Source organism: Cavia porcellus, unplaced genomic scaffold (assembly GCF_034190915.1).
Source record: "Cavia porcellus strain 051 isolate PalLab524CR breed Dunkin Hartley unplaced genomic scaffold, mCavPor4.1 scaffold_5, whole genome shotgun sequence".
Taxonomy (NCBI): Eukaryota; Metazoa; Chordata; class Mammalia; order Rodentia; family Caviidae; genus Cavia; species Cavia porcellus.
Genome location: NW_026947488.1, coordinates 31,259,505 through 31,276,621, shown reverse-complemented (window position 1 = coordinate 31,276,621; position 17,117 = coordinate 31,259,505). Strand labels below are relative to the sequence as shown.

General features: G+C 40.3%; 1 protein-coding gene across 1 annotated transcript; it reads right to left on the bottom strand.

The window, feature by feature from the left end:
• Window positions 1-4,884: 4,884 nt before the first annotated feature.
• Window positions 4,885-11,220, bottom strand: CUNH20orf202 (chromosome unknown C20orf202 homolog). Its single transcript, XM_063248580.1, has 2 exons — window positions 9,121-11,220; window positions 4,885-5,351 (listed from the first exon to the last, which is right to left on the bottom strand). Exons 1-2 carry the CDS (start codon window positions 9,184-9,186, stop codon window positions 5,118-5,120), a joined length of 300 nt encoding a protein of 99 aa, XP_063104650.1. The 5' UTR covers window positions 9,187-11,220; the 3' UTR covers window positions 4,885-5,117.
• Between the last annotated feature and the right edge of the window lie 5,897 nt (window positions 11,221-17,117).

Sequence of the window (17,117 nt, the reverse complement as noted above, 5' to 3'; positions counted from 1 at the left end):
GAAACCACCAGCAGGGTGAAGAGACAGTCCACAATGTGGAAGAAAATGTTTGCCAGTTGTTTCCCAGACAAAGGATTACTATAAAGAACTCAAATAAATCAATACTTCCAGATTAAAAAATTCATACCAAAAGTGGACATCTGAGATAAATATACGCTTCTCAGATAAAGTAATGCAAATATCAAATAAATATATGAAAAAATGTTCAACATCACTGGTTATTCAAGAGATGCAAATTAACACAACACTGAGAGTCCACATCATCCCAGAAAAAAATGGCTATTAGCAAGAAATCAACCAATATGGGCTGGGGATTTATCTCAGCAGCATAAGTACCTGCCTTGCAAGCACGTGGTTGTGAGTTTGGTCCCTGGTGTCGAAAAAAAAAAAAAAAAAAAGAAAAGAAAAAGAAAAAGAAATCAACCAATAGCAATTGCTGGAGGGACTGTTGGGAAAAGGAACTCTTTTCCATTGTTGATGGAAGTGTAGACTGGTGCAGCTACTGTGGACGTCAGTGTGGAGATTCCTCAAAAAACTAGGATTAGGGGTTCCATTTGACCCAGCTATTCTCCTTAGGGTATATTCCCAAAAGAATTAAAAATATCATGTCATAGCAATATATGTGTACCTGTGTTTATAGCAGAACAATTTGTGGGTTTTTTTTTTTTGGTACCAGGGATTGAACTCACTACTGCATGCTTGCAAGGCGCTAACAGCACAATTTGTAATATCTAAATCTTGGAAACAACCCAAATGTCCATCAACCATGAAATGGACAAAAAAGATGCGATATTTTTGTATAAGTGAGTATTACTCAGCTATAAAGAAGGATAAACTAGAGGTTTTATAGCTAAATGAATGCAACTAGAGACCATATTTATCAGTGAAACAACTTAGACTTACATGAGTAAATATTATATTTTCGCCTTCATGTAAGAAACTGAAAGATTAACTAAGATCAAAAAGGTTCCAAAGAGATTGTGGAAGGGAATGAAACTGCTCAAAAGGCAAGAACAACTGGGGAAAACACATAAGGTAAATACACACACACACACACACACACACACACACACACACACGATAGCTAAGATAATTGTACTATTGATCCTATTTGTTCAGGAAAAGAAACCGTGACACATTATTTGATCTGTTTTACATGCTCTTATCTTGTAATCTGAACAACTATTCTGAAAATAACCATATGCAAGAAAGTGACTATTGCTAGTCTCCTATCATCTTGTTTTGAAATCCTATATCATTTCTGCTGTCTTGTTCAGCTTTTATCATTTTGGTTTTTTAAAATATTTTTAAAATAAGGTAAAGAGAAAAAGAATTCTAAAAAAGAATTCTTACAGGAAGCATCTACCACCTTAGGGCTGAAAGAACAAAGAAAGGAAACTGAAACTATTAGAATTTAAAAACTCAAAGGAGGAGCTCTGTGGAGCTGTGCTCAGCTGAGCTGATGTCTCTGGCTTCAGGGCAGGGTCCTAGAAGGGTTGGTCCTTAGAGGAGAAGCTGGTACCATAGAGGAGACCTTTGCTGTGAGGCAAAACAGCCTTGCAGGGGGATGCTCAGAGAGCAAGAACCCTACAGGACGTGGAGCCCTTCTCTTTACTCCCGCCTTGGAGTCCAATCTTATTTGCTTATTGGTAAAGACCAACAGAGTCTAAGAGGGAGCAGCTGGCAACACAAAAATGTGTGTGGCAAGGCCCCAGCCCTCCGCATCACAGAGTAGGTACTTGGTACTTTTTGTATTATCAAATATTATAGGAAATTCCCAAATTAATCTGACCGTAAATATAGAACTTACAATGCACCCCTTCCCTCTGCCTCTGCATGCAATGAATTTACCTCTTCAAAATTGTAAAAACAATATTCTAACAACATGCAAGATTTTTAAAATCCAAAAGATCTACTTATAATTTTACTATGCCCACACGATGACTTTTATTTTCACCTTTTCTGTTTTAATCTTTCTTAGAAGCAGACATGATTTTCATGGTTATGACTACAGCACCCCATACAATCAAAGAGTCCTGCTGTACATAAGCCTTGTTGCTTGCTGTTATGGAAGAAGTCATTGTCACAAACCCTGAATGAATGAAATATCATTCTCTCTTTTGTTATTTTTAAATTTTAAAACAAAAAAAGAATAAAAATAATGATATGGAATTTCAAGACAAAATAATAGAAGATTAACACTGGTTACTATATTGCATATTGTTATTTTCAAAGTAACAGATTACAAGAGTAACAGATTACAGTCTTGTTCAGATTACAAGATTACAAGGCATGAACAAAATGATCAAACAATTGAATAATGAAAGTGCAAATTGTTCTTTTTGATGAATTAACAGAGATTAGTAGTATAGTTATCTATCTTGCATATATATATATATATATATATATATATATATATATATATATACCTATTCTTTTGGAGCATTTTGGTTGCAAATGAGAGAAAGTCTTCTCAAATGAGATTAAGTTTAAGCAAAGCTGTGTCTGTGTGCTGTGAGTAGTAGAATTCCCTGGAAAGAATGCAGAGGAGAGAGAGAGAGAGAGACAGAGAGAGAGAGAGAGAGAGAGAGAGAGAGAGAGAGAGAGAGAGAGAATACCCAGAAGAAAGGAGAAGGAAAAGGGATATAAAAAAGAACTAAAGTGTGTTATGTACATATAACGACTCTTCACGAAGTATATAATCATTATGTACTGCAAACATGTACTACTACTAATAAAATTCATGTATTGAAAAAATGCAGAGGGAACTCACAAACTAGGGTCCAAAACCAGGATCTAAAAAGAACCAATGATCTTCTTCTCTATCCATCTCATGTGGTCCTCTCTTTAAAGATTTGCCTCTTTAGGAAAAACTTTCCTACCATAAACATGTTTTTTCCACCTGGCAGTAAATAAACATGGCCATTGGCTGCCTCTGCTTTGTAGTTGTAGTAAAAGAGCATTCAGACAACAGTTCCAGGTAAGGGCTGTTATTGGCTCTACTAAGTCACATGTTCACCTATTATCCAGTCATGTTCTTAGGCCAACCTTGATTTATACAATTGGCCAGGCCTGGTTACATGTCCATCCATGGCCAGGATGGGACCAGGAACTTTTGTTAACAGATGAAGGAGAATGGGAAGCCTGGGTGAAGACACAAAACTCAGAGGAGGAGCCCTGTGGAAGGATCACTGCATGGGGGTCTCATTTTTTCATCAAGACACTATGTACCTTGAGACATTTATAAATAAATAGACGCAGCTTGAGACCATACTCATAAGTGATATAAATCAAACTCACATGTATAAATACCGAATAGTTTCCCTAGTGTAAGAAATGATAAGAATACATGAAAGTATGTGGTAATCATGATTCCCAATCATATTGGTTTGAAGCCATATAATGTTTTCACTCATTAATTGCAATGGTTTTAACCTGGGTTGTTCGATTTTAGTATCTATGATAGTACGAATAGCTATTTTGAAGAAAACAACACAATATAAAAGCTAGTGCTGATTTAATATCATCTTGTTTTGAAGTCCCATCTGTTTCCACTGGTTTTAACATGATGTATCTTACTATATTTCACTATATGCTATAGTATAAACAAAATTCTTTATAGGCAAAGAGAAAACGTTGTTCATTTTCTGTTAGCTGGTTCTAAATACCCTGTAATTCTTGAATTCTCTTGAATGGCTTCACACTGTCTTGATATGCTTGATGTTATAGCATACGAAGTTACACTCAAATAATTCAAAGAAAGAGGCACTATGGTGACTACTATTATCTGGGGGTGAAACACAATGACGCTTAATTGTTCGGTTCTGACCTGTGTTGTTCTGTTACAATGTCCTCTCTTATCTCAACCTCCCCCCCCCCATGTTTTTTAAATTACTCTATTTTCTCTCATTTTTTTAATTAAGGGAAAACTAAATTAAAAAATAGGGGGACATATTATAGTAACTTTCTTGGTTTTCCTATTGACCTGATTTGAACCCCAGTATTGCTTCCCCCGTCTTGTTCTGTCTGATTATTCTATATTCTATTTTGTTGATAGTATCAAGTTTGAGGTTATAGGCAACCACTTTGAAGGCAATAAGATATACTATGATGCCCATTATGGTTTGACTATTATCCTTTTTTTGAAGTCCTGTAAGGTCTCCAGTGTAGGTTTTATTGGTCTTGTTCTGTATTGTTTTGATCAATTCTATTATACTTGATGATATAGGCAACTCAATTTAAAAATAGCAAGAGGCACAATGGTAACCACTTTTGATCACTTGGTATTCTATTTTTGCATCATGTACTATGCCCACCCTTTTGTTCTAACTGACTCTGTTTTGCTTAGTCATGTTTGGTCTTATTCTCTTCAAAAAAAAAAGTAATAAGAACCGTGGGAGTAATAAAACCCAAAAAGTCTAATTGTTACTGTAAAAAAGAGAGGAAAGGAAGGTGAACTAAGGGGTATAACCGCAGGTATGTTCGAGTGTGTAGGATGGAAAACCATATTACTGAGCTTTTGTTGGACCATTGAACGGAACTGTCTACAGTGTTACTGTATGAATGTCCACTTTATATGCTTTAATTTTGTAATTTGGACAACTGTTTCTGGGAAGATAATATGTAACTTATTAACTGGTGATTTCTTACTGTATATTTTTTTCCTTGAAATTCTCTATTACTTGTATTCTTTTACTGCTTTGTTTTTTTATGTCCTTTCTTTTTTCTCTTTAAATAAAAAAAAGACACTATGTACCATTCTTGCATATCAAATCTTTTTCTCTTTTCTCTTTCTTCTTTTTTTGTTTTTAACAATTCTTTTGTCAGAAATGTTCAAACATAGGATTACAGCTGTGGATAATTGTGAGAAGCTTTGTAACACACTTGTACATGTTCACATCTGATACTTTATTTATGCCTCACAAAATAACTCTGATAAGTGACAGAAAAGAAACTCGAGCCTTAGAGAAGTGAATGACAGGTCTAAGAACAAGGCAGAGAGCAGAGACAACTCCCAAATCCTGGCTTCATGACTCCCATCCCAATGCTCTCTTCCCAAACATCACAAAGTTTAGACTAGAGTTGGCAGGCATAGAGCCAGTGTCATCTCTGGCTCATTAAGGAATGGAGCTTCTTCGATTCTCTTCCCCTTGAAGGAACTGGGCGGGACCCCCGGATGCCACTAGCCGGCAGCCCCTGCCTTCAGAGCCTGCCCGAGCTCTGATGGGGGATGCTCCCCCACTGGACCTGGCATCTTCCCACTGAGCGCTCTGCATGTGCAGCTCCTCTAGGACGTTATGGAGGTGTTTCAGTGTGAGCAGGAGCTGCTGGTCCTGGATCTGCATCTCAGACTAGAAGACAGAAAGATTCAGTGGGAGATCTGAAAATCTCTGGCTGCCCTTCCATATCAAGCCCCTTCCTGGAAGTCACACAACCCAGCAGAAGCTTCACCTTTTTCATCTGAAAAGCACAAAGCAAATTACTTACCTTTCAGGGCGCTTATGGGGAACAAATGAATTATAATAACACTTTAAAATGTAACAGGCATAACTCCACTATATCCTTTAATCCTTACTGAAATAAATACTTCTTTACTGGTATTAAGGTGATAGTGACTTCTTTCAAATTAAAACAAAATGAACTAAACCTGCCTGGTTGAGCCTTTTAGAACAGTGGCTTCTGACATGTAGTCAGGGGATTCTTGGGTGCCAAAAAATCTTTCAGGGATCAGTGAGGTTAAAACTACTTTCATTACAATACACAATATTTTCTTTTTTCACTCTCATTTCCTTGTTAGTATAGTGGTGTTTTCTAAAAGCTAATGAGATATAATATCTCAATAAATTAAATGTAGAAATAGGAAAATGCAGGTATTGTCTGTTAAAGTGATTTGCAACAATGGACACATTGCCACTTTTCTCACTATTTGCTTTGAAAAATAATTGTTTTATATTTTAAATAAATACTGTTTTGTTAACATATAATGAGCTAGGAATGGTGGCACACACCTATAATCCCAGCACTCAGGAGGCTGAGACAGGAAAACAGCATAAGTTCGAGGCCAGCCTAAACTACATAAGACCTTGTCTCAAGCAAACAAACAAACAAACAAACATTAAAGAGTGTATTTTAAAACTGCATTAATAAATTTCTCAGCTTTGATTTCTAATTCAGGCAGTACTGAGAGCTACAATTCACATACACAAGAAATGTGGTTTATGTAATTATTTTGAGAAACAAAAGGAGATCCTAAGATCAAAGTTTTGAGAACTGCTCCATAAGAACTCTGCTATCATCAGTCACCCACTGCAAAACTGCTGCTTTGCCATTGGAATTTTTGATACACTTTCTGTTTTACATCTGTTTTTAAAATTTTTAAGTTTGTTTTTTGATTAGGTAATTCTTACACATGACAACATGTAAAAGCCACAAAAAGACATATTCTGTTACCTCTCCATGTCTATGGAGACTTGATTCCAGAAACCCCGTTGATATGAAAATCCAAGGCTGTCCAAGTTCTTTATTGGAAATGCAGTATTTGCATATAACCTACACAGTCCTCCTCTCTAGGTTACTTAAAACACTAGCTACAATTTTAACACTATGTATACAGAACAATGACAAGGAAGAAAAGTCTGTACATGTTTAGTACAGACACAATTTTTCTTTTTACCCAAATATGATGCTTTTGATCCATGTTTGGTCAACTCCTCAGATGCAGAACCTGCAGATACAGAGGCTGGTTCCAGCTAAAGATTCTCCCAGCCCAATCCAACCTAATCTCCCAGCACAACTCATGATCACATAGGCAGATTTTCAACTTCTCTCTTTCTCTGTCTAACTTTACAAGAGAAGATGATTAATATTACTTTTCTATTAAAAAATAATATCTTGGGCTTGGGATTTAGCTCAGTGGCATAAGCACCTGCCTGGCAAGTGTGAGGTCATGAGTTCAATCCCTAGTACTATGTATATGTATATGTATATGTATATATTATCTTGAGGGGGGTGCTAAGGTGTAGTTCAGTGGTAGCTATGTGTAGTATGTGAAAGCCCATTTTATTTGACTCTCAGAACCACAAAAAGAAAACATACTTTGCTTTTCATGCCAACTGCTTTACAAATAAAAGACCACATCTGTGTCCTCCTTTTAGCATTAGTAGCACTGCCCAGCAGGAGGGCTGGGAGGAGAACTCAGAAGGGGGAAGGGAGAAAGGGCAGTGCAGACTGCATCCCTGAGGACATTGCTCTGGTTTCCTCCAAAAAACCTGGGCCTTCCTTTTTCACTCGTAGGCAAACACTGATCCTGTGTTTTCTAGGGTTTTTCTACATAACTTTTGGTTCAACTTTGAATACCATTTCTGAATATGTGTTGATGAGACCATGACAGGGCACCAGCACTGCAGTGGTGTTAAGGAGGTGATAGACCTGATGTCTCTGAACACTGAGGACCAGCATGCCTGACCAAACCGGCTTCCACAGCAGGGAAGTGCATTCAATCTCCTTGATGCACAGTTCTGCCTCCCTCTGCAGAGAAGGGGATTCAGACATCAGGGTGGTGGGCTTGATTGTCTTAGGCAGCTACTGCTCTTTCTCTTCTTATGGACCCATCAAGATTTTGGGACTCACAGGATTCCAGAAAAAGAGGGAGAACACCTAACTTTTCCCTGTGGTGGTCACTGGTTTTCCTTATTTGTTGTGTCCTTTTGCCACATGAGTGATTGTATGTGCCCTCTCCTGACAACAGTCAAGGGTGTATAAAGGAATTGTGGAAATTGTATGATAAAAAATCAGGGATCTGCCACAAAGGCTCTGGGCTCTTCCAGTGATATAGGTGGTTGAGTCTATGTAGCTGAATTCTGGTTAGGACACTGGTCCTTTGCTGCCTGTCTATTCTTCTGTGAGTAAACAATCACTTTAGCTAAAGCACCAGGTGATCTGCATTTAGGCTTTCCCTGTGCAGAGGAGACCAGGCAGGGCCAGCTACCCAACTCTGGATGCCTGTGGATTGGACACAGCAGCAGCCCCACTGCTGGAATTCTCTGACCCCATGAGAAATCTTATTAGGTCAGCCTCTTTCTTTGGAGGTGAAGACAGCCTCTGGGCCTCAGCTTACCTGTTATCTGGCAATCCATAAAGTCACTTTTGGATACTCCTCTCTGTCCTACCCCAGAACAAGAGGAGGTTATTTTGGGGTAAAAACTTCTTCTTCAGCTCTCTGAACTGCCTCTTTTTCTCACGTGGCTGGTTTCTGTGCATAATGGGCCATCCCATTAGTTTTGGACTTGGAGACAATACTCCAGCATGACTTTACTTTCCAACCAGCCACCAAGGGCTCGAGAAACAGCACATATATTCAAGAGAGATAGCACCACACAGGATGGATCTTTGCCTACTGGAAATGAGACTGGTGCAAACTTCGCAGAAACATTTCCTTTCCTTTCTTTATTCTCCAGGATTCCTTCTCAATTCCTGCAGAGAGGTCCTGCAGCAGTGCAGTCAGCTACCTAGAGAACTTTGGCGGCTCTTGCTGGTACTACCATGTGCCGCTGGCATAGAATGAGTGTTTGCCTCCAGTCCCTACTCTCTCCCTCTTACTATTTTGGGTTTTTATCTCTTCAGGATTGTTAGCTCCTGAATCCTTGCCTCAGTCTCTGTTTTCTAGAGGAACTAGGCTAAGAGAGGATGCTCTTTGTGCAGTAGCATCTTGGTTACAACACCTGGTGCTAAGCATACACTGGGTGAATGATGAGCCCCTCTCTTGGATAAACTCTCCAAGGTTGGTACTAATATTATCTTCCTCTTGTGACAAAGAAACTGAGGCTTGGTGAGGTAAAGCCACCCACTGGAGGTCATGCAGCAGCAGAGCTGGGCACATTCTCAGGATCCAGTATCATTCTAAGACCAGTCTAGAGAGCACAGCATCCAACATCTCACATGTAGGTCATGACCTATTTATTCCCGAACCCGAGACAGTGACCTATACTGTGTGGTTGGTCCCAAAGAGGTACCTGCAGCGCCATACGTCAGCATGCAACCTCTGTCCAGTCAACGGGGCACCTGGAAGGGGGACTAGAAGACGTAGAGAAACACAGGGTTAAAGGAAATGTCAAGACTTACCAGCTCCTTCCTCAGCCACTCCAGAGTCAGCCCAAGATTCAGGCCAGGCTGTCCTGCTGTTTTCATGTCAGTGTCCTTGAGAAAGACCTTGGTGATGACCTGCTATGAGCCCGAAGAACCTTTAATTGTAGTCCCTGACCTCCTTCAGGCTGGCTGCAGGTTCCAGGCAAGTCACTGAGGATAGAGTTAATGAGGACAGGAAGTAGCTCACATTGGAAAATGTAATTTCATTTTTTTAGAAAAGGACTTACTGCTTTGAACAGAGCAAGAAAGAGGGGAGGGAGACTATTAGTGCTTGGGGACCAGAGTGTGTACCAGTTCCAGAAGCCCAGGAGAGCTGATATCAATAGGATCAGGGATCACAAAGTTTTAAATGATACCAAAATGGTTATCACGAGATGTGTGTCCCTTTCTAAGGGTTTGCTTTCTGCTTTAGGTATAAAGTGTATATATGCCTTCTTGAGGTGGATATTCCAGCTGTGGCCCCAGAGTCTCTCTTTCTTTCCTCTCCTCTTCTTTTCCTTTCTCCCTCTCTTTCCTCCTTTCCTCTCCCCAATCCTCTTTTCCTCCTTTTATCTAGATGCCACCAGATAAGAGGAAAGGCTCATTTTCTAAGTTCCCTCACTTCTAGGATATCCTGTGACCCATTTCTAGCAAATGAGACAAAAGGAGAAATTTGCCATTGCACTTTAAAAAATCATTTACCTTCCTAATACAAGGGAAAACACTACAGATGTATTCTCTTTACTCTTACGTTGTGCTCTTCCCTTCTGCCTTGAATGTGGCTGTGATATCTAGAGCTACAGCAACTATCCTGCAACCTTAAGACAAAGGCCAACAAAATTAAAGACATTTGAAATCACTGAGTCATAGAATCAGCGACAGCATCTTCTTATTAGGTGGGACAATAGACTCCATATGTAATTGGGCACTCTGCATATTTATTCTTTATAGCACACTATGAAGTGGGTATTCTTTAATTATCCCTTCCAGTAAACACTTATTGAATGTCTAGTATGTGTCAAGTTCTACTCCAGGCATTGGGTGTGTAGCCCAAAAGCAGAGAGACAGTGACCCTGGAGCTAATATCCTAGTAGATGGAAACAAACAATAGGATCATTCTCATGTAAAGGTTGTTGTTTTTTTTAAATTCATTTTATTCATTGCAATAAGAACCCAAAATCAAGAATTAGAATAGTGATCCCACAAAAAGATCTGAGGTGACCAGAAAAACAAGTTCAGTCCATGTTGGGAGGACTTGTTCTCAACCTCAACTGTATAAGACTTCCACAAATAAAGCTTAGATGAATTCATAATTCAAAATGATAGCACACACAGGAAAACCACCCCTGTAAGTGAGGTCCCAATATCTCCTTCATAGAAACTGAAAGATTTCCCTCTCACACCATTTCTAAAAGGGTTCAACATCTCTCAGTAGCACCATGGGACCTATACCAAGTCTTTAACAACACTTGGGTCTTTGGGGGTACTTTTACAAACCAGAACAATCATATATTCTTGCACATAAGTTTATGGGTTGGTAGGATGATCTGCTTCAGGCTGCACATTTGCAGGTCTGAGGCTTTGTGGTTGCCTGGTGGTCTCCTGGCGTCACTGGGTTTCTGGTTCCTTCTCTTGGCAGTGGCAAAGGGTAAGAGAACAAATGGAACCATGAGAGATCACTCAGACCTAAGCATAGAGCTATCACATTGCCATTTTTCTACCTATCATGGGCAAAGTGAGCATGACCAACAACTGAGTCTCAGAAGGGATTAGTATGGACACTCATCTACAAGGAAATTATACAAGAGGGTAGTCAGGGAGGGGAAGAAATGGAACCAGTAGTCAGTTAAAACATGGGACCACAGGCTGGAGCGGCTCAGAGATGGCAAGCTGAGGCCACATGATGGCAAGAGTCAGAGGTATGGCTTCCTCACTATGGTGAGAGACACAGAAAGAACTAGAGAGAAGGTAATATCAGAATGAGACTTGAAGGATAATGTAGCACAACTACCATTTACATTATTGATCTCCTATTCTGAAATACATGTCATGCTAAATCTTTGGTACACACAATATTGTTCCATTTTCAAAGCTTTATTGTGACTGCAGATCCTGAACTATGTGCTGAGACACTCTCGGGCACAGCAGAAAATTCCATACAGCAGTGAAAAACAGTTAAAAGTTTGAAGGAAGCACAGCAACATCCACCTGATGCTTCAAAAACAGCTGTCATTAAGTTGTCTGAAATTACACTTTTAGAAAATGTTAAATATTTCTTTCAGTGTGGCACTTTGAAAAAGTACTGAATGCTAAGTGTATGGAAAACTGAGATGATTTAGGAACCAATTCCTCTGAAGTAGGTATCATCATATCTGTGTTTTGTAGATGATTATCAATGGGTCCTATTATTAACTATCTTTTATAGGTAAGGAAACCTGAGGCTTAGAGAGGCATGGATTTTTCTAGGATCATTCCGTCGGGTAGGCAACAGAGCTGGAATTAAAATAGTTCTCCTTGGCCAGAGCAGGGAGAGTCTCACCAATTAACAAGAATGAAGGACCAGGCAGGGGCTCAAGCCAGCCTGTGTGTTCTCTGCCCTACCCAGCAGTAGCCTCTAAGGGAAAGCTCAGTAGTTAGTGTCTGCTGCTCTCTGCCTGGTTTCCAGCCCTGATGCCTAATTACCTTGGAACACTTTCTGTGGTTAACTTGTTCTGATGCACTTTCATTTATTTTTAATCTCACTCAGGGTTCTGGCCCAGAGCAGACTTTACTTTAAAGGCTCAGAAAGACTTCGGCACATGGAGATGGGGAGTTGAAGAGCCAGGAGGCCTGAACAGGAAAAGAACTTCAACCCTGAATGAGGAAAAATGTACCACCAAATATGAAAGCCAGAGTGGCCATCCACTCATCATCCATGGGCGCCAGAAGTATAGCTTCCATGGGCTAGACTCTGCAGGGCAACTGAGGACACAGAGGTAAGCAAAAGGCCCATTAGCAATCACTTGGTTCAAAAATCTTATTTTTTGCCTCATATACCTGGTATATACATGTACACATGCATGTATATGTGAATCAAGTGAATATATATATATATATATATATATATATATGAAATTAATGAACAAGTTTGAAAATGAAAAAACTACATCTCAGATGGGGCTGTGACTTCCTTAAGCAAGTCAGCAGCCATAACAAAGATTGCAGGATATCCTTGAATCCCTCCTTTCGTTTTCTCAGGGCAAAATACTAACCCTTCTCAGGCTCTTTCATAGATAAATGTGCCCTATAATTAAATTGTGGCCAATGGAATACCAGTGGAGATTCTATGTTCATAATCCCTCATCTCACTGAGCTCCATCTGTGGACTTCAATGTAGCAATAAGAGTTGAAACTGGAACAGCCATCTTGACCATGTTAAAGAATTAGATCTCAGATGTCCCCCTAAATTCTCAAGTGTGTGGAAGGTAACTGGGTTCAGTAGCTGAATGTGCTGTTAGGTGGTGGGACCTGACTGAGGTGGGTCATCCAAAACGTGACCTGGAAAGGTGCATTTGAGCTTCTCTCCTCTCTCTTAGTACTTCCTGACTGCCATGAATTGAGCACATTTTCCTCTGCCGTGTCCCTCTGACATCCTGTTCCTGATGTGGAGCTAACTAATCATGGACTAAAACTTTGAGCCAAAAAACCTCTTTTCCTTAAGTTGTAGGTGTTGTGTATGTTGTCCCCATAACAAAGAAGTGACAAAGACAACCTACAAGATGAGGACGTCAGAACAAGATAGAAGGAACCCCGGCTCCTTGCAATTGGTGAGCCATCATGTTAGCCTCAACCCTGAAGCAAAGTTATAAAGGAGAGAAAAATGAATTCTATTTTATTGCTGGTATGACTACTTGACTTGCTCTTGTTATAGGAGCCTAACAAATGTCCTAACAATACAGTAGCAAAGCTAGAGTTGAAGTTTAGTCTTTTACTTCCTCACTCAAGACTTTTCCTTAATTGCCTTACCTGAGCATTTAAGAGTTCATTCTCTTCAAGTGTTTTCTTTTTCATGACTAAAACTGGTTCATAGTAGAGAGAGAACTTCCATGACCCTCACTAGGTAGACAGGGAGCAGAGAGCAGCCTTAAGACAGGGGCAGTCAGGTTCCTCTCTCAGATGGAGTAAGTAGGCTCAGAGATGTCACTTAGCTCTTTCCCTAAGTTCAAACCCTAGCCTAGGGCTCTGCCCACCTTTGAGACTATCTCTTTTTGTATTTTGGCCACCTCATCTACTTTTCAAAATATTAATTATGTGAAGTCCAACAGAGAAAACCTCACACTGTGTCACCTTTGAGTCCTTCCACCCTCCCTTCCTACTATGCAAGCTAGTTCCAACACACCAACTCAAGGGGTGTGGACACAGAGCATCCAGGTTGCCAGAGCACTAGCCCCATCTCTTCTATGGCTCCTTGTCTCTACCCAGCAGCCTTCTGCCTATGTTTGTTCCCTAGTGGATTCTGAACATATATTCTCTGTGCTCTCATGTTCCATAGCAAATGCTGTTGGACCCTGTACATGGCCCCTCACCATTCACCTTCTCCACATGTGCCTAAGGCTTCCTCTGCAAGTATTTTGACCTGCTTAGGGGACATCTTGACCTGAGCATAAAATGGGCTACAAGTGCAGAGAACAGTCTGCCAACAATGACAGACAGAGTCTGGAGTACAAATACTTCAGTTCCCTCAGGACACTGGCAGTATGACACTTAACCTAGCAGGACTTAGACCCAGATGCTATGGCAGTCACCTACCCCTTGGTGCACTTGTGGGGTACTTGTTGCCCTTTCTTCCTGGTCTCATGCCCCAATTCCTCTACTGTGCTTCCTAGGATGATCTCCAAACAAACCTCTTGCTCTCAAATTCTCCTCTGCAGCCTACTTCTGGAGGGACTCAATCTGTAGCATGCTTGCTCTGACTTGAGAGGTGGTGTCCCCTCCGAAATTTATGCTGAAATTTGATCGTCAGTGTGGGAAGAGCTCTGGTTAATGGGATGTAATTATCACCCTTAAAAAGGACTCCTGGTTGCAGGGAGTGGTCTGGTCCTGTTCTATCTTCTAATATCCAAGGACACAGCAACAATGGACCAGCTTAGAAGCAGAGAGCAGCCCTCACGTGATGGTATCTTGAGTTTGAACATTCCTGCCTCAAGAATTCTAAGAAATAAATTTCTGTTCTTTGAAAATTATCTAATCTCAAGAATTTTGTTATAGCAGCACAAATAGGCTAAGATAGTCTCTATCCAAATGTATCTTAGACACACACTTCCACATTTTTTTACACATGTATCAGCACTATACATAAATGTCCTCCCCAAGGAAATACAAGTTCTTCTGCTCTGTATACATGCTCCCTGTATACATGTGACCTATACACTCCTGTCACATATCCATGTATCCATTATTACACTCACCTGCACCTTTCTGTCAGGGTCAAAATGCAGCCTGAACCTGGTGAGGTGTGAAGTCTGCAATGAAGCAGTTGGGACACTAAGAAGAGCATCTTTGATTTCAACTAATCTTCACTGTGACTGATGCCAGTGACTGATCTCACAGGAATTCCAGCTTCTTCTTCCAGTGAGTGACCTCTGTGTTGTTAACCTGTCCAAGGATTGAGGACCAGGTAAGAAAACACACAGGGAGCATTACACAGGCCTGGTTCTCTGAGGTACCTTCATCTCTCTCCTGCTGATCTTACCCTCTCCCAGAAGAGTGACTTGAATGTAGCTAATCTAACCACTAGGCCTTGTGCTGGTACACAGAAGAGACAAGACAGGGTCTCTGTTTTCAAGGGACTGTGGGGTGGGGACATTTGCTTTCACAGAGGCTGGTGCTGTGGGTATCAGTTTCCCTCTCTCCTCCCCCATCTTCATCAGGAAAGAACATGGCACCCAAGCTTTTAATTCCCCGAGGCTAAGAGTAGTAGACCAACCAGGTGGGAGGAAGGAGCTGGTAGGAATGATGAAAGATGTATATGCATATGTGGGTGAGTAGACATTTCTCTAAGGCATGGAGCGTGACCTCTGATTTATTTCCAGAAATCTCTGAGCCAGGTCCCATTATGAGATCAGCATTCCTCCATAAAAGCATTACAGCTCCAGGGAAAGCAAATGAGCTAGGCTAGGGCAGAGGGTAAATAAGAAACAAACAAACAAACAAACAAACTCAAACACCAGAGCTCAGCCAGATTTGGACACAAGTGCACACAAAGAGGGAAGGGATCCTGGGATTTCATCTCTATCCGAGGTTCCAAATCACTCTGGAAGGCAGAGACTTTTCATATAGTACACCCCACTCCTCATATGCCTGGCTTATGTTTTATAAGTATCAATGCAATCATCTTAGCTACCTATCACCTAGGTACTATTATTAGTACTTCTGCTATTAGAACTTCTGCTACTTCAGTGTGGCAGTATGGTCACAGCATAGTCTCTTCTCTCCTTGATACCTGACTTTCCCAAATATGAAAATGGGGTGAATATTAATAAACTTTCAAGAATTTTGTAACTGCTTTTTAAATAATGATGAAATTTTGCATAGAGGTTTAGAGCACCAAAACAAGATATCTGGTTTCATTATCAGCTGTGTGACTTTGGACACTGAGTTATTAACAACTTTGTGCTTCAATTTTTCTAAAACAGAGATAATAATAGTACCTAGGTGATAGGTAGCTAAAATGATCACATTGATACTTATAAAACATAAGCCTGGCATATGAGGAGTGGGGTGTACTATATGAATAATTATCAAATAAAATAAACATGCAAGCAATTTCTTGCTATTCATCTCTGAGCATTGTGAGTATTGTTTCCTCTTCAAGGAACACTTTCCTTGCAGCCCCTTTGCCCAGGGAACCTCTGTCTCCCTTGGGGTAGTACTTTCTTGTCACTCCTGGACTTCTTCAGCCTGGCTTCATGGTTTTCTCATCTGAAATACATGAGGCTGGACTCAATCTGTACTGTCCAACAGTCAGCCACTCATATGCCTCCTTTTCAGTGTTTCCTACCACTTCTAGTTGGATATACTTATGTTTGTCTTTAAATTGACTATAGTACAGAAGAATGTTTCTTTGGAGTGACAGAGAATCTCAAGTAATAGTGGCACTAAAGCAGGAGTTTATTTCTCTCACACATAAAAATATAACAAATTAGTCCGGGCTGTTATTTCCATCTGGTCATCAGGCACCAAGGTTCCTTCAATCTTGTTGCTCTCTCATCCTAATGGACTTTCATCTCATGGTCCAAAGTGGTTGCTCATCTCCAATCATCAAGTCTACATTATGATGGCATAAATGACAAAGAGAGGAGAAGGAAGGAATACTTCTTTTCAGGGACAGTGAATTTTGCCATGCCACCTCCTCTGATATCCTGATAGCTTACCATCCACTAGCCATACCTAGTTACAAGGGTGGCTAAGAAATGGAATCCTTGTTCCAGGTACACTGTGTAGGAACAAACCAAGGATTTTATCCCAGTAGAAAAAGGGAGGGGTGTGAATGAATACGAAAGGAAAACAGTGATCTCTATTGCATTGACTTCATAGAGACCCATTGTTTTCTACCACTACCCTAAGCAATTATTACTTATTTTATCTCAGCTTCATAAACTTGTTAAAGACTTTCCTCAAACAATTTAAAATTAATACTTAGCCATTGAAGTGATGATATGTGTATAGATAGAATATAGGTGAAAGGACATTGTTCCTTGGTGATCCCTAATGGTCCGTGTCTGCCAATGTTCATTAACCCTATATGGATCCTTCATCTTGAATCCAGGCTGCCCTAAGAGCAGAAAAATGCTGAGCCAGTTCCAGTCCTCAACTTTAAGCTTTCTTTTTAGTGCTTGGGGAAAGTGACTTTTCAGTGCCATGTGCATATTCTGACCACCATTGTGTAATGAAGCCCTAGCTGGACACATGAAGGGACTGTGTGAAAGAACAGAAACCCCCAGCTGACCGGGATC

What these genes read in the sequence shown, in the direction of transcription:
- CUNH20orf202 (XM_063248580.1), bottom strand. Translation starts at nt 9,186, where the DNA reads ATGAAAACAGCAGGACAGCCTGGCCTGAATCTTGGGCTGACTCTGGAG. An exon ending in AGTGGCTGAGGAAGGAGCTG is followed by an intron (nt 5,352 to 9,120) that starts GTAAGTCTTGAC and finishes TCTGTCTTCTAG; the next exon opens with TCTGAGATGCAGATCCAGGA.